This window comes from Schistocerca cancellata, chromosome 1 (assembly GCF_023864275.1).
Source record: "Schistocerca cancellata isolate TAMUIC-IGC-003103 chromosome 1, iqSchCanc2.1, whole genome shotgun sequence".
Taxonomy (NCBI): Eukaryota; Metazoa; Arthropoda; class Insecta; order Orthoptera; family Acrididae; genus Schistocerca; species Schistocerca cancellata.
In genome coordinates, this window is record NC_064626.1 from 1,018,568,006 (window position 1) to 1,018,595,334 (window position 27,329).

A 27,329-nucleotide genomic window follows, 5' to 3' on the forward strand; every position below is an offset into this window, starting at 1 on the left:
AACATCTTTAGGAGACACTTCGGACATCAGTAAAGTCTTCTTTGTGAAATGAATGGTGGCAGTTTATGGTAATCAGCTGTACAAGCCAGCATGAATTCCTGGTGTGCAGTTTGATGATGTAGCGCTGAAATGCGACGAGTTTTTCCCCGTATTTTTCAGGCCCAATTGTGGCTCCCTTGAAAATTCTGGAGTTTCTGATGTGTTTTTACTTGAATTATTTCTGCAGTTACAGGTAAGCACAGTTACTACTTTCTCACAAAATCGTTCACTATGACTTCCAACTCATAGTGGCAGCCATGTTTTGGTCCAGAAAATGTTTTTCTGTTGCTGGAACAAGCTGAAAGTTGTTACTTTTGCTGTCTCCATGTCTTACCGAAGTTCAAAAGAAGACTGAAACAAACGTTCTTGCGAGCACTGCTCTCATTAGCTGGAGTTGTCAAAATGTAAAGCCACGCTTGTGAAGTTTCTTCAAAACATCCATTTTGATGGTGTATATGTAAAGAGTTTTTTTAATTGCTATGAATATTTGAAAAATTGCTGAATTCGCCCATGATAAAAAATACCTTAACATTCATTACTCAAAACTAGCACAACGGCTTCTAGGCCACTTCTAGCAGCAAAAAGCAGCAATAAAGGCCACAATTGCACCCAAATGTAAACTGCAGGTGGTTTTATAGATTTCGAAAACCGGAAAAAAGGTGTGGCTTGCATGCGGGCCCCAAAAGCCACTATTGTATTGTTTTAAATATTTAATATTCCTGACACTAAATTTGGGTTTTGCCGTAATGTGAATTACATTAAATCAAATATAAAATTGCATTGCACTTGTGGAATAATTTTCGGGACTTGAAATTTCTTCTGTTAAATGTGGGTTTACGCTAAATTGAGGTCACGCAAAATCGGGGCTATACTGTACATCATTCTCATCACTACTGGCTTCGTCATTGCTATCATCATTACAACTTCTTTCAAAATCAGATACACTTTCACTTTCTCTGTGCTTTAGATTTTGTACCCCTTCCACTGTATTCTCTATTTCCGTCACTTTTGAATTAACATTTTTATTTACTTTTACCAGTTTTTCCTCTGCCACTACTGCACCCTTGGTTTCTACCTCAGTTTCAAAATCATTTTTAATCTGATCTATTGATTCTCAAGTTTAACTCTTGTTTTCAGCACAAAATTTCGTGGCAGCTTTGACTTCAATTTTACATACCCTCCTACTACAGTCATCACAAAGCTGTTTTCTCTCTTCTACACATTTACTACTCGTCAATGTTAATTTCTCATTAGTGTTATATACTACTGTATTTATCTTTCCATCAAAATCTTTAGCTTTTGCTTCAAACTTCTTATTTAATTCTAAAAGATTAGAGCTGACTACATTAATCTCCTTTTTAATTTCTTTCTTCAGGTTCATCCTTTAACTTAACCATGTCAGTTCTAATGCTATCAATTTTCTTATCCATACTACAAATGTCTTGTCTTTTTATCTTTTTTTTTCCTCCTTCCCATACTACTAATGTCATTTTTCATACTACTAATGTCTTCTTTCCTACTCATACTACTCAAAATTTGCCTTAATGTCACTTCCAAATTTCCGGCCGCCATGAACTTTTGCACTTGCCTACTTTCACTACTAGATTCCTCCTCCTTAATTTTTTAACTCTAATGACCTCATCCACTTTAGTACTGTTTTCGTCAATTTTGCTCTTTACAATAGCACTTTCGTCCTCATCCTTCAAGGTTACATTCATCTTCAGAACCCGTCGCCCTTACGTCCTTGTTCATTTAATAACTTAACCTCTACAGCTTTGTCCTCAGTCACACTGTCTTGTTTGTTAAGGCCACTCATTATGTAAAACTTAATATGAAACAGCCTTTGCTATGAAATTACCTTATTCTCATTCACTCTTCTTCTGCTGCTCTGCTGCTGCTGCTGCTGTTGTCATCTGGATCTGCACGGCTGTGACAAATAGTAATTCTCTCAGCAAGGTATCTTGTTTATCTCTGCTCAGCTGTGTTCACCTGTGTGCTGATTGGCTGCTCCTGTACTAAACGGCTGCTTCCATAGACCCCGCTCGCTGATTGGCAGCTGTCATACTGTGACAATGAAACCCATGCGTTGATTGGCTGTTGCACCACTGCACTGTGAACCGCTGTTATGTTCACTGCTCAAAATTCGTGAGTCCTTGTTTATTGCGGCTGCGTACAATATTCCTCATGTCAGGGCACCACGTGTGATGGTTCACCTTCTTTATTTCTTCATTTTTTGCCCTCTGTGTCAACATAGTGGCTGAAAAATATGGGGTGGAAGTGCAGTACTGTGTGCTGTAAATGATGTAGGTGACATGTGCACATTTGCATTCCATAATTGTTCCGGGCGGGGACTACTCAAGAGGATGTCGTTATCAGGAGAAAGAAAACTGGCGTTCTACAGATCGGAGTGTGGAATGTCAGATCCCTTAATCGGGCAGGTAGGTTAGAAAATTTAAAAAGGGAAATGGATAGGTTAAAGTTAGATATAGTGGGAATTAGTGAAGTTCGGTGGCAGGAGGAACAAGACTTCTGGTCAGGTGACTACAGGGTTATAAACACAAAGTCAAATAGGGGTAATGCAGGAGTAGGTTTAATAATGAATAGGAAAATAGGAATGCGGGTAAGCTACTACAAACAGCATAGTGAACGCATTATTGTGGCCAAGATAGATACGAAGCCCACACTCACTACAGTAGTACAAGTTTATATGCCAACTAGCTCTGCAGATGACGAAGAAATTGAAGAAATGTATGATGAAATAAAAGAAATTATTCAGATAGTGAAGGGAAACGAAAATTTAATAGTCGTGGGTGACTGGAATTCGAGTGTAGGAAAAGGGAGAGAAGGAAACGTAGTAGGTGAATATGGATTGGGGCTAAGAAATGAAACAGGGAGCCGACTGGTAGAATTTTGCACAGAGCACAACTTAATCATAGCTAACACTTGGTTTAAGAATCATGATAGAAGGTTGTATACATGGAAGAATCCTGGAGATACTAAAAGGTATCAGATAGATTATATAATGGTAAGACAGAGATTTAGGAACCAGGTTTTAAATTGTAAGACATTTCCAGAGGCAGATGTGGACTCTGACCACAATCTGTTGGTTATGGACTGTAGATTAAAACTGAAGAAACTGCAAAAAGGTGGCAATTCAAGGAGATGGGACCTGGATAAACTGAAAGAACCAGAGGTTGTACAGAGTTTCAGGGAGAGCATAAGGGAACAATTGACGGGAACGGGGGAAAGAAATACAGTAGAAGAAGAATGGGTAGCTTTGAGGGATGAAGTAGTGAAGGCAGCAGAGGAACAAGTAGGTAAAAAGACGAGGGCTAGTAGAAATCCTTGGGTAACAGAAGAAATATTGAATTTAATTGATGAAAGGAGAAAATGTAAAAATGAAGTAAATGAAGCAGGCAAGAAGGAATACAAACGTCTCAAAAATGAGATCGACAGGAAGTGCAAAATGGCTAAGCAGGGATGGCTCGAGGACAAATGTAAGGATGTAGAGGCTTATCTCACTAGGGGTAAGATAGATACTGTCTACAGGAAAATTAAAGAGACCTTTGGAGATAAGAGAACCACTTGTATGAACATCAAGAGTTCAGATGGAAACCCAGTTCTAAGCAAAGAAGGGAAAGCAGAAAGGTGGAAGGAGTATATAGAGGGTCTATACAAGGGCGATGTACTTGAGGACAATATTATGGAAATGGAAGAGGATGTAGATGAAGATGAAATGGGAGATACGATACTGCGTGAAGAGTTTGACAGAGCACTGAAAGACCTGAGTCGAAACAAGGCCCCCGGAGTAGACAACATTTCATTGGAACTACTGACGGCCTTGGGAGAGCCAGTCCTGACAAAACTCTACCATCTGGTGAGCAAGATGAAAATTACCGAACAATTAGGTTAATAAGCCACAGCTGCAAAATACTAACACGAATTCTTTACAGACGAATGGAAAAACTGATAGAAGCCGACTTCGGGGAAGATCAGTTTGGATTCCGTAGAAATACTGGGACACGTGAGGCAATACTGACCTTACGACTTATTTTAGAAGAAAGATTAAGGAAAGGCAAACCTACATTTCTAGCATTTGTAGACTTAGAGAAAGCTTTTGACAATGTTGATTGGAATACTCTCTTTCAAATTCTAAAGGTGGCAGGGTAAAATACAGGGAGCGAAAGGCTATTTACAATTTGTACAGAAACCAGATGGCAGTTATAAGAGTCGAGGGACATGAAAGGGAAGCAGTGGTTGCGAAGGGAGTAAGACAGGGTTGTAGCCTCTCCCCGATGTTATTCAATCTGTATATTGAGCAAGCAGTAAAGGAAACAAAAGAAAAATTCGGAGTAGGTATTAAAATCCATGGAGAAGAAATAAAAACTTTGAGGTTCGCTGATGACATTGTAATTCTGTCAGAGACAGCAAAGGACTTGGAAGAGCAGTTGAACGGAATGGATGGTGTCTTGAAGGGAGGATATAAGATGAACATCAACAAAAGCAAAACGAGGATAATGGAATGTAGTCGAATTAAGTCGGGTGCTGTTGAGGGAATTAGATTGGGAAATGAGACACTTGAAGTAGTGAAGGAGTTTTGCTATTTGGGGAGCAAAATAACTGATGACGGTCGAAGTAGAGAGGATATAAAATGTAGACTGGCAATGACAAGGAAAGCGTTTCTGAAGAAGAGAAATTTGTTAACATAGAGTATAGATTTAAGTGTCAGGAAGTCATTTCTGAAAGTATTTGTATGGAGTGTAGCCATGTATGGAAGTGAAACATGGACGGTAAATAGTTTGGACATGAAGAGAATAGAAGCTTTCGAAATGTGGTGCTACAGAAGAATGCTGAAGATTAGATGGGTAGATCACATAACTAATGAGGAAGTATTGAATAGGATTGGGGAGAAGAGAAGTTTGTGGCACAACTTGACCAGAAGAAGGGATCGGTTGGTAGGACATGTTCTGAGGCATCAAGGGATCACCAATTTAGTATTGGAGGGCAGCGTGGAGGGTAAAAATCGTAGGGGGAGACCAAGAGATGAATACACTAAGCAGATTCAGAAGGATGTAGGTTGCAGTAGGTACTGGGAGATGAAGCAGCTTGCACAGGATAGAGTAGCATGGAGAGCTGCATCAAACCAGTCTCAGGACTGAAGACCAAGAGTTAGGCCGAATTATTTGTTTAAATTGTGAACTTAACAAATATAGTCATGCAAACAATTCATTTAACAAAGCTGTTAATTACTTTGGAATTAATGAAGGGCTGGCTTAGCTAACATGTTTTTGAATAGAGCTAAATAGACAAGATTACTAGCATTTTGTCTTCCAAGTGTTTACAATTATTTCAGAATTTATATTTGTTTATAAGTCAACAATAGAATTTAAGTTACAAAAGAATTACTGATTTCACCTTATAACAAAAGATACTAACTAGGAATAGTTGAAATAAATTAGAAAATCAATTACACACATAAAACTAAGCACAAAATTAGACCTGCTGATGTATTCTTTAAAACTTTTATGGAAAGGCAGATTATATTCACGTACATTAATGGTTATGAGTTAAAAGTGAAAAAATGACTTTTAAGGAGACAGATGCAAAACAAAAGGGGAAGTAAAATTATCCCACCTTGCTTTTTCAAAAGTCCACATGCAAACATCATTCATAACTGTAGCCAGTTTATGGCAATTATCAGTGACACTTCCCAAATTGTTTCTGTTAGAATAGCTCGCTCAAATGTTGTTATAAACAATCTCTCATAACACAATGTTCACGTTCGCAAGTAAGCGACATGCCATTCGGAATTTATGTATTTTAAATATCACAAAAAATTCAGAATTTGACCCTGTGCATTAAATCACAGTCTCTTCGACACTTTACAACACTTTCAAACATTCTGGTACCAAAATATCTCAATATTAATTATTTTCAGCAGAGCATGTATCAATTGGTCTGATCCCTATGAGATCCAAGCCACGACTCTATTTATCTCTCTACGCAAATGAAGTTTCTAGTTCTCCAAAAAATGCACAAATATGATAATTTCTTATTGGCAGAGAAACATCACAGCCAATCAGAAAGCAGCATCAAGCCTGCTCAATATCGCGCATGTATACAGAACCGGAGCAGTAAATTAACATAAATTAATTTTGAAAACCCACAAATATAAAATTAATTCCCTTTTAATAAAACTACTTTTCTGAAATCATAATCTCATTTATCCAGTACTATAAACTGACTAAATAGTTTATAACAAATTCCCCGGTACAAATGAGTAACACAAGTCATTCTCAAACATTCTTCATGTGAGCAATTACTTCACTGTGTAGTATTTCGCATTCACACCTTCATTCACTCTCACAACTAAGCACAATTATAGTTGTAACTAATAAACAATTAGAAAATTAAACAAACAGAACCTGAAATAAAACTGACAGTATTTTGACTTCAGCGCGAACAGTGTCCGTCAGCTAGTGACCTCACAGATCACATAGAAACAGCATACACTCGTGCAATCTGATGTCACCTGTCCTGCGTGTGACTCGTACTGCACATCTGATCACTGCTGTAATGTCCCATCTAAATAGGTGCAATTTAGAGGTGCTAAGCCACATTATTCTTCTTCTTTTTCTTCACTTTCCATGTTAAGCCATTTATTGCCTATTACAGTTCCAAGCTTCCAGAATCTTGATTTCTTTTTGGTTTGTCTTTCCTTATTTTTGCAGATAATCTTTCAGGATCCATTCCTATTTAATGTTCAGTTAACCTTCTTTTCTTTATCCTGCGTCAACCATTCTGATTCTGTCTGTCGTGTCACATCTCTTGACAATACTTGGGAACCTTATCTCTGAACACTGGATATGCATTTCCTACTTCTTGTTTACTACCCACTATCCTTTTCCATTTAATAGTTTTCCTAGTGCAACCATCTCGTAAAACTTTAATCTGTGTATTCAAGAGTTTTATTTTTCAGCTATCTGCTATCTATAAATATTTCTAAACTTATTTACATTATTTTGCATGTTTTGTATGTTATATAATAGCAAAGATATTTGAAGAGTTTGTCTTATTCTTTTATTTTATTGTTAATAACAATTTTAGTCTGAGTTGGTTATTTACTTGTAAAAGCAGTGCTGTTAGTTGTCTGCACTGAAATTTTGAGGTAATATTTGTAACACAATTTATGCCATTTGTGAACAGCTGTGTGCATATGATTTACCTTCTTAGAAATCAGTGCAATATTATTGGCATAAAGCATTGTTTTTCTGCCGTACCCCCTGTTTACTTTAAAACTTCATTTTTAATACATATTGAACTTAATTGTTAATACATATTGTGACGTAGTTACATGCATTGATGATTAGGAATCTGTAAGATTCTTCTTGCTGATCACAGTAGCCCGCTGCCCTAAAGAATGTGTTCCCATGTCGCGAAGTTACCAGCTCTCATCCCAGTCCTTGAATGCTCCAGGCCTACTCATGCGTGATTAACTTTCCAGACTGTATAAATGACACAACAAACTGTGGATTAATAAAGTCATTATGTAGCCTTTCAGATTGACAGTAGTTTATTGCTATGAGTTTCAGGTCTACACCAGAAATAATTTGAGGTACTGAAATTTACCCAAAACCTACATTTTATAACTTTTCATTACAAGCAACTCCCTGACTTGCACTTTGACAGCTGCCACAACCTTCCACACCAAAATATTCCTCCCATACAGCCTGGCCACCTGTGGCAAATGCATCTGCAGTGATGAGAACTCCCTCACCCAGTATACTGAAGGCCTTACAACAGCCTTCGTAGACAGGCAATACCCCCCCCCCCCCCCCCTCCCAGACCTAATGCACAAACAGATCTCCTGTGCCATATCCCTACACACACCTGATCCTCACATCCATCCCAAGAATACCAGTACCACTCGGGACTGGAATGACTGAACCATGTCCTTCACCTTGCCCTTAAACGAGGGACATCCTACCCAAGACACTTCCACCCCTTCCCAAAGTGGTGTTCCGCCGCCCACCATCCTAGTCCATCCCTGTGCCACTCCCACCCTGAATCCCCTGCCACAAGGATCATACCCTTGTGGAAGACCCAGTTACAAAGCCTGGCATGCCTAGCCTCCCAACCAGCACCACCTACTCCAATCCCATCACAGGCTTATCCTACCCCGTCAAAGGCTGGGCTACCTGTGAAAGCAGCCGTGTTATATACCAGCTCTGCTGCAGCCACTGCACAGTGTTTTACATTGATATGACAACCGACCAGTAGTCAACCAGAATGAATGGCCACTAACTTAGTAGCGGTAAGAGTATTGCTGAAGTTAGAATGCAGCACAGATTTCTTAGCCAAGAGTATAGTTTAATTAGTAACTTCAGTCAGACTCAATTCAATGAACCCCCTTTCCAGTAGAAAACACTTTGTTGACATGCTTAGGACAGCATTTGATTTAAACAGCTTCACCAAGTTGAACCACATTATGTTTCACTTCAGGGGCTGCCATGGTTTGAAGAGCTAAGTGAGCAAATTCCGGAAAAAGAATGATCTCCACACTGCCCCAAGATGATTAATAGGTGTGGATATAAATTACATCCATTGTTTGTTGGGCCTGGATCTATCACTTTTACACCTGTATTGAACACACATAATGAGTTCTTGTGCATGTTCTGAATTGGTGATTAAAGAAATAAAGAGTATGCTATGTACAGTACTTCATAATATTCCAACAGTTGGTAGTTGATGGTTGGAGACACATCATCATTGTAACAGTCTATGGAAACCAGTTCGTAGGTGTTGGCCACTGATAGAATCATGTATATGATTGGAGTTAACCCCTCAGCATCAGTTAAGGCCTGAATATGGTGTATTGAATCACTGAAACTGATAGCCGTATAATAAATAACATAGAAAGGACAGCTGTAGGTGTTCTGTTTTATTACATAAGTGAACGGCTGCAGGTGTTCCGTTTTACGTAAGTGAACAGCCAAAGTCTCTCCAACCTTCAATCAGAAGGATGGACATACAAAAACAAATAGTGTGTTTCTTGATTAAACAGAAGTCTTTTCATGACTTATAAAGTAAAAATAGTGTCAGTAGTTGTTGTCACCATTGTCTAAAAACAATTGGTTCTTGTGCAAGGAAATATCCAGCTATGGACTCGAATCTGCTGTTGATAATTCTGGCACACTGTTTGTAAGTTGTATTAAGTAGGGCAAGTACTTGGAAGTTATTACAAGCTCTTTCCTCATCTTTCTTGTACAAATTATTTCTTGTTGCTTCTGGCACATACTAAAAAGATGTATCAGTCTACAGTGAAGCTAACTCAGATAATTACGAGCAAACTTGGTTTCGTGCTGTTTCTGGAGTGCACGTAACGTGATATTTGCTACGTTTTGCATCACCAAAGGTAGAAGCTTCCTCATTTAGTAGGTCACAACGGACTGATATCCTTTTTGAGCTTACTGCAAAAATTTTTTCTGATTTATTGGGGTGAATACCATTGCACCAGTATTCTAGAACAGCTGGGATGTGTACAAATTTTCTTATCTCTAGTTTTCTAATGTACTTTCTGGCTATTATCGAAACAAATTTTTTGAAGAGGTTTATAAAAGTGGGAGAACTGATGCAACAGTGAAAAGGGAAGTTTTAAATTCTGTGACAATCATTTACATTGGGATTCAGGGTGCAGCAGCTTGTTCACATAAGAGACAAGTCGTAGAGACTGCGTAGCTTGACATTAGTCAAACTTTCTTGATCTTTACTCAGGGGTGCAGCTTGAGGAGGATCCAAGTTATTTTACATTAAAATTCTGGTTGGCCTGTGGGTAAAGCTTGTTGCTCTGTAGGATAACGTGGTCACAGTTGAAACTGGAAACATGCAGTGTATATATCTATGAGGTTTAGTAAGCAAATGTTTCATTTTCAAAATTTGAGGAAAATGGGAAAGAAGGAGCAGAGCTTGCAAAGTTAGGGGGATTACTCATAGATTCAGACTTTGATCTGGACCATCAAGCATGAAAGGGTAGCTCAATCATTAAGAACAACCACATAAGGCAAATTTGTATGTTCAAGTCTTTGTATGGCACAAAGCTGTATTCTGTCTGGAAGTTTCAAGAAAAAGGAAAATCAAATCTCTTGTATGGTTAAGCATTAAATTATTGTTTGCCTATGTTGGCTCTTCAGTAAGATTTTGCATTTACTCTTTTCCTTTTGAGAGAAAAATGAATGATAGTTAATAAATTGCTCTGGACTGGCAAGTTGAAACTAGTCATTTTTAATATAAAGGTAAAACTGTGTTTATCCATTGAGATGTTGAACATACGTTACTATATGTGTAATGCACTTACTTCTGTGGAAAATTTGCAGGCACAATCAGCACAATGTTGTGTCTGCCGCACTGCGTGCCGTGGGCAACATTGTCACGGGTGACGATGTTCAGACGCAGGTGATCCTTAACTGCTCGGCACTCCCTTGCCTTCTGCATCTGCTTGCATCACAAAAGGAATCTATCAGGAAAGAGGCATGCTGGACCATTTCCAACATAACTGCAGGAAATCGGCAACAAATACAGGTTACTGATTCAAATTTTTGTCAAATACAGCTTATATAAGTGAAGTCTGTAAGGTAATTTTTCTTTTCAATTTTGTGCATGTTACTTCATGACACACTGAATAAATTAGTAAATTAGATGCTTACATTCAAAGGAAAATAACCCCTTTCATAATTGACTAAATACTACTAACATGGCCGTTACACTGTGTTCTGAAATTTTCCTAAAGTATTTCATCTCTATGTGCTTCTGAAGTGACATTTTATGTCACAATAAAAAGGTGTGATACAGAGAGTGGCTGTAAATGTAAGTTTCGTGTAAATAGTATCTATGAAACTATTCTACTTTTTTTGCCATTTTGCAGACGTGGAGTACTTTATTTAAGGATAGTTTCTGTTATCTATGTGAAGAAATCACTGTTGCTTCAGTGAGCATAATAAGATAAACATTACTCTTACTTAAGTTGTCTGGGATATGCAAAGTGATTTTGTAAAGTTGTAGAAAATGAAATGAGGAATGCCATATAGAATGGTTTGAGGTTGGGAACACTGTGTGAGCATCTATGCTGGAATTGCATCTTGTTTATTATATTATTGGTAAAAATACCTGTTGGCAATGTTAAAATTATAATGAACTTCAGTGCTCTAGAGTCAGTGGCAGCCTCAATGTACTTCCCAAATTTTCCGTATTACTTACAGATTTAAAAATCTGTGAATAAGCAGCCTTATTCTATGGCTCTTAAATATCCATGTTTGTTATTTTTGTATCCTGTAGACAAATGGGATTTCAGTTGTATCTTTTAACAGTTGTAAGTGTTACTTCAAATGTAGAAATGACATAATGTAACATCTTAAGCCACTGTTTAAATTAATCTTTATTGTGTGACTGGTTTCTGTGAAAGAGCATTGTGTAGTACCTGTTGTACACACTTCATGGATACAGGAAAATTTCAGGTGATGAGGATGTTTGGAAACTGTAGAAAAAATACAAGCAATACTTAAATATTTTAGACAACATCAAGAATTACATAAATACATAAAAAAGTCAAAATATAATATTTACAAATAGTTTAGTATTTTTGGTGTTTATGTGTAACTCTTGCTGTTAACAAATATATGTAAGTACTGCCTTTATTTTTACTAAAATTTTCATACAGCCTTTTCACCTGAAAGTTTCATGTCTCCATGATCTTGTGCACAACAGGTGCTGGATGAAGGACTTTGACTGAAACTGGTTGCACAACAAAGATTAAATAAAACATCAGTTTAAGGTGCTACATGATGTCATTTCTACAGTTTATTAAAACTACGGAACACGACTAATAAATATTTTGTACCTTTGAAGTCAAACAGCAAGTGTACTCTTTGGGTTGTGGAAGTGTTGCTTTGTGTGCTACATGCGAAAGTGTTGTGAAATTCTGAATGATTTGGTTTAAATGGTGATTTTAATAAGTAATAAGCATATGTTGCAGAATTTCCTTGAACTATAGGATTACAGAAAGCTGGAGTGTTAATATTTTGTTCCATGTGCTCAAGTGACATTAATATCAATTTACATCTGCACCTGTACTCTACAAACCACCATGAGGTGCATGGCAGAGGGTACGTCCCATTGTATCAGTTGTTAGGGTTTCTTCCAGTTCCATTCGCATATGGAGCATACGAAGAATGGTTGTTTGAATGCCGCTGTGCGTGCAGTAATTATTCTAATCTTATCCTCACTATCACTGTGTGAGCAATACATAAGGGGTTGTAGTTTATTTGTAGATTCATTATTTAAAGCTTGTTTGTAAAACCTTGTTAGTAGACTTTCTCGGGATAGTTTGTCAGTCTTCAAGATCTTGTCAGTTGAGTTCCTCCAATGTGACACTCTCCCACAGATTAAACAAACCTGTGACCATTCGTGCTGTCCTTCTCTGTATACATTCAATATTCCCTGTTAGTCCTATACGGTGTGGGCCCCACGTACTTTAACAGTATTCTAGGATGGATCGCATGACTGATTTGTAAACAGTCTCTTTTTGTAGACTGATTGCACTTCACCAGTATTCTGCTTACAAACTGAAGTCTACACCTGCTTTACCCACAACTGAACCTGGGCGATCATTCCATTTCATATCCCTACAAGTGTTACGCAGGTATTTGTATGAGTTGGACAATTCCAACAGTGACTCATTGATATTATAATCATAGTATACTATGTTGCTTTAAATAACGTCCACTCAAGACACACAACATTTGGTGAAAAGCTAAAGCTCATATTGAGCTGTGTGTTTTGGATACCCTCAAGTTTGCTATCGTTTTGTAGTTGCGCCCACCATCTTCTTATGAATAAGTTACTTCAGATATTCCCATCAGAAATAGAGATGTGTGTGACCCGAGGATTATGGAATAGGGCTTCATCTTCCAGTCTAACTTCAGCACTGTGATGACTGTGGACATTCACATTTAAATGATCTGTTGATCTTTTGAAGATCTGTCAGTATTTAGTAACACATCTTGTGCAACATGATTACCTTAAAGACAGTAGGCAGAGGCAAAAACTAAGTGAATTGTTCATTACAGCAGAGGATACTACTTATAGGCATGTTTAAACTGCTATTCCTTAGCTAGCTTCACAGTGCCCTTTGTCCCCTATCTCAGTATATTTGGTGGAGCTTTCCATGTGTTAATATACACACAAACTAAATTGACACTCAGCATGGTGGTTGATGGGAGCGACCCTAAATGCATATATCACTTATGGTCGCTCCCATCAGCCACTGTGCAGAGTGTCAACTTAATTTTTGTATATAGTAGTTGCTCTAATTTACAAAATTGCCACGTGTACACGTGTGTACATACATTAAGTCTATGTCATTGTGTTATGCTAATTGTAACATACTAATGTCACTTTAAAAACATGACAAACCATTTGCATAATGAGTGTAGGGCTTGTTTAACTAATCCACCCATCTTGATTTGTATTAATCTATTTTTTTTTTTTTTTTACTTAAGTTCTGCATATGTTGTATAATCTCATATGACCTTGCGCCGTTGATACTTTGTTCTAATGGATTAAAAATTAAATAAATAAATACAGCACAAAGACTGTTACAATTAAATCTTTTGGCCAGTAAGGCCTTCGTCAAAAGTAGATTACAGACAGACACACACACACACACACACACACACACACACACACACACACACACACACACACACACACACACACTCAAACGCAACTCTCGCACGCAACTGCAGTCTCTGGCGGCTGAAGCTACACTGCGAGCAGCAGCACCTGTCCTCTCCCATCCAGCCCTGTCTCTGTTCCCATTCCAGCACTACACAGCCTGCATTCCACAGCCGCATGCAGTATTTTTTACATCTCTCCATTTCCACTGCACCCCCCCCCCCCCCCCCACCACCACCACCACTACTCCCCTGCTCTCCGTCTAACCTCCCGACTGCACTTAGCGGCCCTACCCATCTCCACATCATTCCTGCGTGCTCCCCAGCAGCACGTCACTGTCCGCCACCCATACCGTACTGTCCCTCCCCTCCCCAGCCTCCTCCTTACCCCCACCTAATTGCCACTCCCATCATGCGCTGGTCCAGCTGCTTGCAGTTTCCTGAGACTGCAGTCACGTGTGCGAGTTGCATTTTTAACGAAGGTGTTACTGGCCAAAAGCTTTTTATGACAGTCTTTTTGTTGTGTCTATCTGCCACTCATCTCTGCTATATGGTGAGCAACAACTTTCTTTTCATAATATTGCTACATTCCATGCTGGATTTTCCATTGTTTGAAATAAATAAGCATATAGGTGTATTTGATTTACTGATTCTTGCACAGTATTATTACTTGCTGTAGGTTAAGGTATGAGTCATGGAATTTTGATGTAATTGTTTTTGATCAATTGTGGGAATTTATCATTGTCTGATCACTGTCCTAACAGCATCACACTTTCTCCATATGTTTACAGGCTGTCATTGATGCCAACATATTTCCTGTTCTCATTGATATCCTGGGAAAAGCCGAATTCAAAACTCGAAAAGAAGCAGCTTGGGCCATCACTAATGCTACGTCTGGGGGTACTCCAGATCAGATACGTTATCTTGTAGATCAGGTAAGGCTAACCAGTTGTTCATTTAGTACTTCAGTGATTTAATGTGACATGTTACTATGGGTTTAAATTATATTGCTGCCTGTGACTTTTTCATACTGTTTGTGGCTTGTTCATCACAGTAATTATTGCTGAGGCTCTTTGACTTTATGCCAGACAGGATCACTTAGACAAGGTTTGGGTTCCAGTGCTGGTAATGGTGAAATCACTTCAACATTACTGCTGCAATAGAAACATTAATTTATTACTGTTTACCATCTGATTCAGCAGCATGTATGGTAATTTATTTATGTCACTGTAGAAGACCGTGCTGTTTGACCTAAGTAGTGTGTAAATGCCAAATACGTTGCTTTCCTTTTTGCTGTACTGCAGTTAGCACCTGCACACTTTTTGCTTGATGACATTCTAAGCAGAGCCCTTGCTATATCCACCATCATTGATTAATCCACTAAATTACAGGCCCATATTGTTAACGTCGATAAGCAGCGGGATTTTAGAACATATATTGTGTTCGAACGTTATGAATTACCTCGAAGGAAACGGTCTATTGACACACAGTAAACATGGGCTTAGAAAACATCATTCCTGTGAAACACAACTAGCTCTTTATTCACATGAAGTGCTGAGTGCTATTGATAAGGGATTTCAGATTGATTCCGTATTCCTGGATTTCCGGAAGGCTTTTGGCACTGTACCACACAAGCGGAGCGTAGTAAAATTGCGTGCTTATGGAATATCGTCTCAGTTATGTGACTGGATTTACGATTTCCTGCCAGAGAGGTCACAGTTTGTAATAATTGACAGAAAGTCATCGAGTACCGTATTTACTCGAATCTAAGCCGCACTCGAATCTAAGCCGCACCTGAAAAATGAGACCCGAAATAAAGGGAAAAAGAAATTTCCCGAATCTAAGCCGCACCTGAAATTTGAGACTCGAAATTCAAGGGGAGAGAAAAGTTTTAGGCCGCACCTCCAAATCGAAACAAAGTTAGTCCATTGTAATATGAGACACAATTTAGGTCGAATGAATGACGATACTGCTACAGTAGTTTGGTTCAAGTCGTAAGCTTAGCAGTTAAGCTTTACTACATAGCCATTGCTATGCGTCAGGCGCTCCGTCCGTATTTATATGGGTGCCCTTCCTTTTTCATGTGCTTCGTCTGGTTTGAATCGATTGCTTATTTTGCTTGGAGCTGACAAGTGCCGTTTTCTTTGTTATAGGTGTTTGCGTCACTCTTAAGCTGAAAATGCATTACTGCACTGTGTCATGCATTGTTTGTCGCATTCTGATAGTGTGTGTTTACGGCCTGTCGCGGCTCACGGCATGGCTTGCTTTTGTGCGTGCTACCGCCGCGTACAATTAAAAAGAAAGTGAGGAATCGTCTCATTAGCGAACAATGGCAAGAGACTGCTATTTGTTGTTACTTACACTGCTGCTTTCTTTGATAATGATCAACAAGAATCAAATAATAGACTGCGTATGATAGAACATGTTCTGAACGAGAGTTAGGCGAAAATATTTCTCCGTTTGAAAATCTTTGCGGCCGCTTCTTTATTACATCAAATTCTGCACAGAAATTAGAGTCATCTTAGATTTAAAAATCTAGTCACTTGCCGTGCTTCATTTATGACTGTATCGCTGTTAGGCATAAGAATAATACGAATATAAACATGACACGATACGTATATTCTTCCGCGTTTGCTGTTGTCTCACTCTAGTTTCGTAGTTTATTAGGCAGACAGGATTTAAATGAGAGAGCAGCAAACACGAAAGAATACATGGCAAAATGTTTATATCCGTATTATTCTTATGGTGAAGAGAATACTGCTTGTGATTCAAATTTCATCAGGTTCCTATTAGCAACCATCTCTTCTCACAGATAGGAAAAAATTCAGAACGTAGAGTTGGCCATATTGACAAACATCCCAAACAGTCTTGCCAGTCAGATTTTCGTAGTACACTGAAATTGTGCTACATTCGAAGATGAACAATACGGAATTTGTATTTACTTCGTTGGATAATGTATGAAAATGCAGTGGTCGAAACTCGCGGCGGAGAAAAAAAACTCGTCTTCCACTTCTTTTTTTAAATTTATTTACTGACGCAGAGGTTTTGGCGCCAATATTTATCTTTGTGCCTACAGAGCATGCGTGCATAGTGCTACATATATTCGACGGCAGAAGTTAGTTGTGGCGGCACGTACCAACATTTTTTATAACTTCCGCTTGCTTTGCACTCGATTCTAAGCCGCAGGCGGTTTTTTGGATTACGAAAACCGGAAAAAAAGTGCGGCTTAGATTCGAGTAAATACGGTAAATCAGAAGTGACTTCAGGCGTTCCTCAAGGAAGCGTTATAGGCCCTTTGATGTCCCTTATCTATATGAACGATTTGGGAGACAATCTGAGCAGCCATCTTTGGTTGTTTGCAGATGACGCTGTCGTTTATCGACTAATAAAGTCATCAGAAGATTAAAAAAAAAAAAAATGCAAAACAATTTAGAAAAAATATCTGAATGGTGCGAAAAGTGGCAGTTGACCCTAAATAACGAAAAGTGTGAGGTCATCCACATGAGTACTAAAAGTAACTCATTGAACTTCGGTTACACAATAAATCAGACTAATCTAAAAGCCGTGAATTCAACTAAATATCTAGGTATTATAATTACGAGCAACTTAAATTGGAAAGAACACACAGAAAATGTTGTGGGGAAGGCTAACCAAAGGCTGTGTTTTATTGGCAGGACACTTAGAAAATGTAACAGACCTACTAAGGAGACTGCATATACTACGCTTGTCCATCCACTTTTAGAATACTGCTGCGCAGTGTGGGATCCTTACCAGGTAGGACTGACGGAACACATTGAAAAAGTTCAAAGAAAGGCAGTGCGTTTTGTATTATCGTGAAATATGGGAGAGAGTGTCACAGAAATGATACGGGATTTGGGCTGGAAATCATTAAAAGAAAGGCGTTTTTCGTTGCGACGAAATTCCAATCACCAACTTTCTCCTCCGAATGCGAAAATATTTTGTTGACACCAACCTACATAGGGCGAAATGATCACCACGATAAAATAAGGGAAATCAGAGCTCGTACGGAAAGATATAGGTGTTCATTCTTTCTGCGTGCTATACGAGATTTGAATAATGGAGAATTGTGAAGGTAGCAGCAGCAGCAGCTGCTGCTTTTGTTGATTCCCCCACCCCCACCCCCTGATCTCCTCATTTGATTTCTTCTTGTGTCTTAACCATAATATTCTTTCACTTCTCATATCTTCCTCTTAACACATCTTTACTCCTCTCTGTCTGTCATCTCTGCACTGAAGCTAACACATCACCTACTAATGTACTACCTTTGATCTTCTCTCACCAATACCTTCCCAGCAGTTATACTCTAGTTGTATGTTGTCTTGTAGATCTTTTCTTTATCTCATCTTAAAGCAGGATGCAGTATAGATCGGGAAATTGACTTTCACTGTGTCAAATAAGGTTTCTGATGGATGATAACCATTTCATTGTTACTCATTGCCTTCTCCTCTTTAATTAAACTTCACAGAATACTATGTGCCACTGCATTTAACTGAATGTCTGATTAACAGTTAATTTAAATCTTGGACCTCGTGCTGTCAACTACTATTTCAGGAAACACTCTTATCATCCACAGATGGATCATTTCAAGACTGTGCTGACCGACAACTACTGCCTGTAGCACTACAACCTATTTAAGCAGATGCAGTTTCACTTATTCTCATTACTCACCAACACTTTTGCCTCTTAGGCCCTTATGCACACTTTGATGTTCAGACAACCTATAAGAACAACCTTACATTGTTCATGTCTCCGTTCACCTTCACAATGAGCGGGTCTCTCAGCATGGGCATTGATCGAGCTGCCTATTTTTCGCAGCCTTCCAAATCGTATCCTATCCTATCGTATCCTCCTTGAGGAGGAAGGTACTATCAGTTCCATAAACAAGAAATACATTAAAAAGAGTTTTGCATCACCTTGGTTCCTAGAGTTCTGCAACCTGTACAGAAAATTGGAATAGAGAGCAACATAAACATCATTTTTGCCCTCACTAGTACCTCATACCCAGTAGCACATCCTCTTGCATTGATGCACGCCTGTATTCGTCGTGTTATACTATGCACAAGTTCATCAAGGCACTGTTGGTCCAGATTGTCCCACTCCTCAACGGCAATTCGGCGTAGATCCGTCAGTGGTCAATGGATCACGTCGTCCATAAACAGCCCTTTTCAATCTATCCCAGGCATGTTCAACAGGGTTCATGTCTGGAGAACATGCTGGCCACTCTTTTCGAGCGATGTTGTTATCCTGAACGTAGTCATTCACAATGGGGGTGCGAATTGTCGTCCATGAAGACAAATGCCTTGCCAATATGCTGCCGATTTGGTTGCACTATCGGTTGGAGGATGGCATTCACGTATCGTACAGCCGTTACGGCACCTTCCATGACCACCAGCAGCGTACGTCGGCCCCACATAATGCCACCCCAAAACAGCAGGGAACCTCCACCTTGCTGCTCTCGCAGGACAGTGTGTCTAAGGTGTTCAGCTTGACCGGGTTGCCTCCAAACACGTCTCCGATGATTGTCCAGTTGAAGGCATATGCAACACTGATTGGTGAAGCGAACGTGATGCCAATCCTGAGCGGTCCATTCGGCACGTTGTTGGGCCCATCTGTACTGTGCTGCATGGTGTCGCGGTTGCAAAGATGAAACTCGCCCTGGACGTCGGGAGTGAAGTTGCGCATCATGCAGCCTATTACTAACACAACGTCCTGTGGCTGCACGAACAGCATTATTCAACATGGTGGCATTGCTGTCAGGATACCTCTGAGCCATAATCTGTAGGTAGCGGTCATCCACTGCAGTAGCAGCCCTTGAGCGGCCTGAGTGAGGTATGTCATTGATAGTTCCTGTGTCTCTGTAGTTCCTCCATGTTCGAGCATCACTTTGGTTCTCTCAGAGACACCTGGACAGTTCCCTTGTTGAGAGCCCTTCCTGGAACAAAGTAACAATGCGGATGCAATCGAACCGCGGTATTGACTGTCTAGGCATGGTTGAACTACAGACAAGACGAGCAGTGTATCTCCTTCCTAGTGGAATGACTGGAACTGATTGGTTGTCGGACCCCCTCCGTCTAATACGCGCTGCTCATGCGTGGTTGTTTACATCTTTGGGCGGGTTTCGTGAAATCTCTGAACAGACAAAGGGATTGTGTCTGTGATACAATATACACAGTCAACGTCTATCTTCAGGAGTTCTGGGAACTGTGGTGATGCAAAACTTTTTTTGATGTGTATAGTTTCCTCTGCTTTTACATGTGTGTATTGGCAGTACTCTCTTTGTCTCCTTGTATTGGCCAGCTGCTCTGTGTCCTTGTAAATTTGTGTTTATGTAATGATTTCAACAGGGGTAGACCCATTAAAATGATCCTTGTTTCAGGGGTGCATACATCCGTTGTGTGACCTATTGACAGTGATGGATGCCAAGATTGTCCAGGTGGCACTGAATGGTCTGGAAAACATACTCAGGCTAGGTGACCAAGATGCTAAGACACATGGAGGCATCAATCCCTATGCAGTGCTTATTGAAGAATGCTATGGTAAATATTTTTTGTGCAAATTTACAAAAATTCCTCCTAAATCTATTGTTTGATGACACTTCAGTAAGTAGTGCACTAGAGCTACAGTGCAGTTAGAATTACTTTTCTTGCGAATGAAAAATGCTTTGTTGCTTAGCCATACATAATTTGTATAATTCCATGTGAATTAGTACCGCTGAGAATTTTTGTGTATCATTGTACTAAAAATACCTGGAGTTTGCTGGCAGTTATGGGCAAACTTCTGTCTGTCACTGTTTTCTGTAGCTGTAAGTGTGTACTATAGACACTGCAAAAAAAGTTACATTCACGCGTATGAAAAGATAGTAGACATATATAACAAGTAAAAGTATCAAACTTAACTTTCACATGAATACGAAACAGTTATCTCAAAGAAAGCAAAAAATTGTTTGGTAACATTATAATCATTCATATCTAAATGACTTAACAAAAGAAACAAATGCACAGATTAATTGGCCAGAAAGAAGCTTGATTAATCTTCAGATAAGTCAGTTGCAAAAACATAAGCATTTCTTGTGACTCTTCAGGTATTCTCAGCAGATATATTCAGTATATGGCTCTCAGATCTGCTGCTGGATAATGTTTTCAGTATCCCACAGTATTCCCGCAAGACAACTGCTGCTTACTGCTGACAAGTAGCAACAGCTTCTGATTGCCAGCAGTAATGAACATTCACTATGTGAAAGCAAGGATTTATTGTAGGATTAACAAAATAACCTGATCTGGTGGCAGACCCTAGAGCCATAATTGATGATAAGCATTTGTGTTGATGAAAGTCACATTTAATTCGAGGAAAAGGGTAATAATCTCCTATATTAATAGTATTTATTTTGTTGATTTTATGATGGGAACTTCCAGTGATCAGTTTGCTTCACATTAACCATTAAATGTTAACTATGGTCTGCTAAGCGATATTGGTGCCGGGGTGATGTTGCCCATACCTTTGTTTTTGATACACCAGTCTTGTTTTAAAATAATGTTCCATGTTTTTCCTGAGAGTGCTTTCTGAATGAGAATTGCTGTACGCAACAGGATAGCATCTTTATTATGGGATACTTCGGATCAGTTCTATGCTACGTGTATGTTGCAGCTGTTACAATTGCAGTGATAATGTTTCTTTCAAGAATGTTTTCCAGCTACCCTGAATACACAGTTTGGATTTGATACTTGTTTGTGTTTATTTAATTGGTAATAAGGCTCCCAGTGCTACTTCACTTCTGTATTCTTCACTGGCTTCATATCAACATGTATTTCACCAATGTTTTTGTCATTTAACATTAGTCTTCTTTATTGTCATCTGAAGTATTTTTTGGTTGCTATTAGTTTTCTTCTGTCCATATACTACTTCTTTATACAGTTTTAAACAGCAAGTTGATTGTATATTAACAATTAATAGAACAATATTTGTGCAATGTATACGAGGAAGGCACCTGAACACTCTAGGATATGGATTAGTGCTGCAAGGGAATGTAAATTTTAGTGACAAGATTGTAATTTGAATTTGACACTTCTTCTGTGCAGTGTGGTGGAAAACCTGAAGCACCGGCAGTTGTCAGAGCCAGTCAGTGAACATACACTATGTGATCAAAAGTATCCGGACCCCCGAAAAATATACGTTTTTCATATTGGGTGCATTGTGTTGCCACCTACTGCCAGGTACTCAATATCAGCGACCTCAGTATTCATTAGACATCATGAGAGAGCAGAATGGGGTGCTCCGCAGAACTCATGGATTTCGAATGTGGTCAGGTGATTGGGTGTCACTTGTGTCCTATGTCTGTACGCGAGATTTCCGCACTCCTAAACATCCCTAGCCCGACTGTTTCCGATGTGATGGTGAAGTGTAAACGTGAAAGGACATGTACTGGCCAACCTCGTCTGTTGACCGCCGGCAGTTGAAGAGGGTCGTTATGTATAATAGGCAGACATCCATCCAGACCATCACACAGGAATTCTGAACTGCATCGGGATCCACTGCAAATACTAAGACAGTTCGGCGGGAGGTGAGAAAACTTCGATTTCATGGTTGAGCGGCTGCTCGTAAGCCACCCATCAACCCGGTAAATGCCAAATAACACCTCACTTGGTGTAAGGAGTATAAACATTGGACGATTGAACAGTGGAAAAACATCATGTGGAGTGACAAATCTTGGTACACAATGTGGCGGTCCGATGGCAGGGTGTGGGTATGCAAATGCCTGGTGATCTTCATCTGCCAGGGTGTTTAGTGCCAACACTAAAAATTCGGAAGCGGCGGTTTTATGGTGTGGTCATGTTTTTCGTGGATGGGGCTTCCACCCCTTGTTGTTTTGTGTGGCACTATCACATCGTAGGCCTACATTGACATTTTAAGCACCTTCATGCTTTCCACTGTTGGAGAGCAATTCGGGGAAGGTGATTGCATCTTCCAACACAATCGAGCCCCTGTTCATAATGCACAGCCTGTGACAGAGTGGTTACATGACAATAACATCCCTGAATCCTGTAGAACACCTTTGGGATGTTCTGGAACACCGACTTGTGACAGCCATCACCGACCAACAACGATACCTCTCCTCAGTGCAGCACTCCGTGAGAGTACACACATCAACCACAGCGTGTGCCCAGGGCTGATTTCCTCAGGCCTCAATAAGCGATCTGGCCAAAAATAAATTTTAGCTTTGGGGTACCATACAGTGAATACACTGCGTCGTGTTGTTGAAACGACATTCCAGTGATGAGACCTGAAGCCCATTGTCATCACTCAATATTTGACAAAAGTAAAGTGGCTAATGCTAGTATCAGTAGCTAGTCATAATTTTGCTCCTCTGACATCATGACAGTCAGTAGTTCCAACTCTGTTACCTAAATGAGTTCAGTTACTGTTATGAAATTTTCACCTGCTCTAACCATCCACCTTTTGGTAGTGAGATGGATGTTAATAATTTATTTTGTAAGAGCAGTGACCTTGAAATACAAAGAGGATGGCTTGTGGCAGTTTTCCTCACAGTTTAAATTTTTTAATAAGTCTGAATTATTTGATACATTGGTGCACAGTGATTTATTTGGAGACAGTTTCATCTTCTCTTCATTTGCATCCTTTCATTTCCATTAATATGATCTGTCACTATTACAGGGCTCTGAAAAGTGTGCTAGAGTACAATAACAAAGTGTTTTCATAATTCGAAATGGTGTTGTATGTTAAAATTTATTACCCTTTTTTCCCACACAATTGTAGATACTGAAAATTTTTTCAGTTGTTAACACAAGTGCACACTCAGCAGTAGTGTGTGCTGTTTTTAAATGTCCTGGTCCTAGTTCTGCTTCATCACATTAATTTAATCTGCCAAGAAGTTTGTTGTTTTACACACACACACACACACACACACACACACACACACCAATAACTTATGGCTGGTTCTCAAATGTAGTCGTACAAAGATAATTTGTAATGTTTGTCTCTCTGGTGTTTACATCATAAATTCTTGCTATTAGTAACAGCATGTTCTGGAATGCTGCTCCTTGTGCAGGGTGCAAGAACTGGAAATCTTTTTGACCAGTGAAAAATGCCCAACCCAATTATACATACTTCTGAAAATATTTTACTTCATTATTGTTTCAGGTCTGGATAAGATAGAATTCTTGCAGTCACATGAAAATATGGACATCTATCAAAAAGCATTTGACATAATTGAGCACTACTTTGGAAGTGAGGAGGAGGATGCGAGAGTTGCTCCAGCAGTCGATGCAGAGGCACAGCAGTATCAGTTCAATGCTGACCAGAGCGTTCCAATGGGTGGCTTCAATTTCTGAAACTCTGGATGATGGGCCACAAGAGTCGCCTCGTGAGTAGTTCGGAGTTTATTTTCGTTCTTATTGAAGTGAACTGAACTGGCAAAAATTGTAAATTTTAAAGAAATGGAGCAATTTTGTGATCATTTAAAAGGAACACGGAAAATAAGAACACTAACTAATGATATGCAGAGAAGAAAAGAAATACAAAATTAATATTCTTTCTGCAACAATGTCTCAGTTCGCGCCTTGTGTGCTGCTGTTTATTATTCTGCAGAACTGAAAACTCCTGTTCTCCGGTTGTGAAACATCATAGAATTAATACAACAAAAATGAGTATTTGTGGGTCCAAGTTCATAACAGGGTCACTGAATCCTGGGTGTAAGAATCTGTGATGTTCAGGAGCAGAGTAATAGTTGCCACTTGCAAGACACACTTTTGTGTTACTTGAAGTAATTGTGTCTAGCTTTCACAGTTACCGGTAGATTTCTGTTCCATTCCTCTGCCTGGATAATGCAGTTTCTTTTGCCTGGACCCTAAAAGATGAATGCCATGTGAAAGTACTTTCTTAATTAAATAATGTTTGTAATATATCTTGCATGTGTAGAGCATTGTGCAGATGTAACTAAATACAGCAGTTTATGATATTGTAATGTGAAAATTTGCTGTGACATTTCTGGCCTCTTGAATGTGTGTGTATTCAATTGGTTTGTAGCTTGAAAGAGTATCTCTCTAATGAAAAGGAGAGGAACTGATATCAGGCATATTTTGTTGTTATGCAGAGGTAATTCATAAATATTTGGGGTGTTTAAATGCTGATACAGTGTTTCATATTGTCCCGACATGCTCTAGAAATTACTGTGAAGAACACTGTAAAAGCTTTGACAACCCACAACAAAGTCTGTCAGTGCAAATGATAGTTTTTTCCTCGCTTCATTCATGCCTTTCAAAACGCACACTACTACTTTCTGTTCCATTCCCAGTCCTGTTACTTTGTATCTGTAGATCTACCTTTATTAACAGAATCCCTCAGAGTACATCTGTGTTGTTCCAGTATTTTTCCTCTGAATGCTACACTATGTATAATAAATGATGTACACTGTTTACTTTTTCATTTTCTTTTGACATGCCATGAAAAATACAGGAAACATAAACATTGTGGAAACTGATAACTTTTCACTTTTTGAATTGTATAGTTTCTTTAATTTCTCATACAGAAGCTGTAATGAACAACATTCTCAGTTTCTTTACTGATAACCTTGTAGTTCATGCCCCCACTTTGTTACCTGCTCGCCAAGAATTGTTAACATTTTGCGCAAAGTAAATTTGGTTCTAAAAGGTATTCAATGTTGTGCCTGTCTTTAATGGCGAAACTTAGTGAAGCTATGAAAAATGCGTAAAATTAATAATTCTTTGCATTACAAATGACGACGTGATGACTGACCATAGTTAGGTGACAGTGAAATAAATTTGACTGGACTTAAAGAAAAAGTTAAGTGAAAAGTGATGACTTAAAGGACAACATCATTAGATCCTTAAATGTTTACAATTACAAAATTGTAATACTTTGTAAGTGATCAAAATAAGAACTGTGCATTGAGCAACTGAATTAGATTGTTCAATCAGCAACAGAAATTATTTCGTGTAAATTACATTGACAATGCTTGGTGCTCTCAGTGGATTTTTAAAAATGTAAATAGGATAAATATTCTGATATAAGATGTCCACTGTTATAGAAAAGCTGGAAGATATGTTATAGTGCTGTTTGAATTTGGTGGCACCACCCAGTCATTTCAGTGTTTTGTATTCTGACATTGTGCCCTCTGACACATTCAGTAGGGGATGTCATGTTATTTATGGAATATTTATTGTGTTAAGACTTGAGACATGTTTCTCTTTACTTTGGCTGGTAGTATGTATTTTTAGCCAATTGTAGAGAATGTGTTGAAAGTAGGAGGTAGAAACATTGTGTTTCTAATTCATTTGTAATACATTGTTGAAATGTGTTGCAGCTGATACGTTATGGCTACCACATAAGAATGCATGTCATGTTTGTTGAAATGAAATGAAGTTTTCAGAGAACTCGTGCTGTATATTTTATTTGTAGTCAAGAGTGTCTCTGTAAAACCCACAGATTTTTCTTTGTTGAAGAAGAGAGCCTTTGCACACTATGTATGCAATACTTTTGTTGAATATTTTGTAAAGGTAACAGAAATCCATTCAAATAAAGGCAGTATTTTCCATAAAAAGCAATCAGTGTAAAACAAATGCCAACTCTTTGTAAATTTTTGCAGATCAAAAATATGGAAGAAAAATGAGATGACAAGAAATTCATTAATTTGGTGTTCTAGAATGTTTGCTGAGAAGTACAGACTGATACTGGTATGGAATGTGATAAGACTGCGTAGGGGTCTCCCCCAAATACTCTTGACTAAAAACGACTGCCAAAACATGAACTGTCGAAAGCAAAAAGTGGGAGTGTGAATCATGTTTTATGTTCCATAACTGCCTTGAAAACAGAGCTAGTCAACTTTCCACCTCATACTGAATTATAAATTTAATAAAAACCCTTTGTAAGAAAAATGTATTATATTTAATATTCTCCTTTGTTTGACTGGTACTGATATTAATACTGATGATGTTACAATATATAGTTGGCGAAGTGTATAAAAATGAGAACTGTGTTGCTTGAAATAAATTTGAAACTGTATCGATATAGTTTTAATAATTTAACTGCTTGTATTCTGTTAAACCATGAGGACGATATAAGGTAAGGAGTAGGTTACAAGTTTTTTTATCAAATATTATGTTTGTTTCACGGGGAAGGTAACGAGATTTCAGTAGTTAGAATATTTGGGAAGTATGTTTGCTAAGCAAGTAAACTGATAGTTCCTTTCCCATTGTGCAAAAGCTATAAATCTATTCTGCTTCTTTTTATTAGCACCTGATTAATTCCTTGAAATGAATCATTTGCCCAAACAATATTGTACCCAACATTTTTACCAAAAGCGAGTTAGAGTTGGGATAGCATTATATCTGACCTCCTTTATCTACTGGTTAAATTGTTTCTATCTTGCATTATTTTTGGTACTGTTGTCAAACCTCAAAACATTGTAACTTATCATTCTGGGTTATGCACCGAATGTTGTCGTAACGAGTGGAGTGCAACAGTGTTTGAATAAAGGAAGGAAATTTAAGTTAATATTTATGAGGTAAA

At 38.7% G+C, this 27,329-nt stretch overlaps 1 protein-coding gene across 2 annotated transcripts in view; it reads left to right on the forward strand.

Moving 5' to 3' along the window:
* Positions 1-26,822, forward strand: part of LOC126089301 (importin subunit alpha-7) — a 58,314-nt gene extending 31,492 nt beyond the window's left edge. For both annotated transcript variants that reach the window (XM_049906898.1, XM_049906899.1), the window contains exons 6-9: positions 10,413-10,617; positions 14,558-14,701; positions 20,164-20,323; positions 23,943-26,822. In XM_049906898.1, the coding sequence (XP_049762855.1) occupies positions 10,413-10,617; positions 14,558-14,701; positions 20,164-20,323; positions 23,943-24,133 (700 nt within the window). In that variant the 3' untranslated portion in view covers positions 24,134-26,822. The remainder of the gene's footprint in view (positions 1-10,412; positions 10,618-14,557; positions 14,702-20,163; positions 20,324-23,942) is intronic.
* Positions 26,823-27,329: the final 507 nt, after the last annotated feature.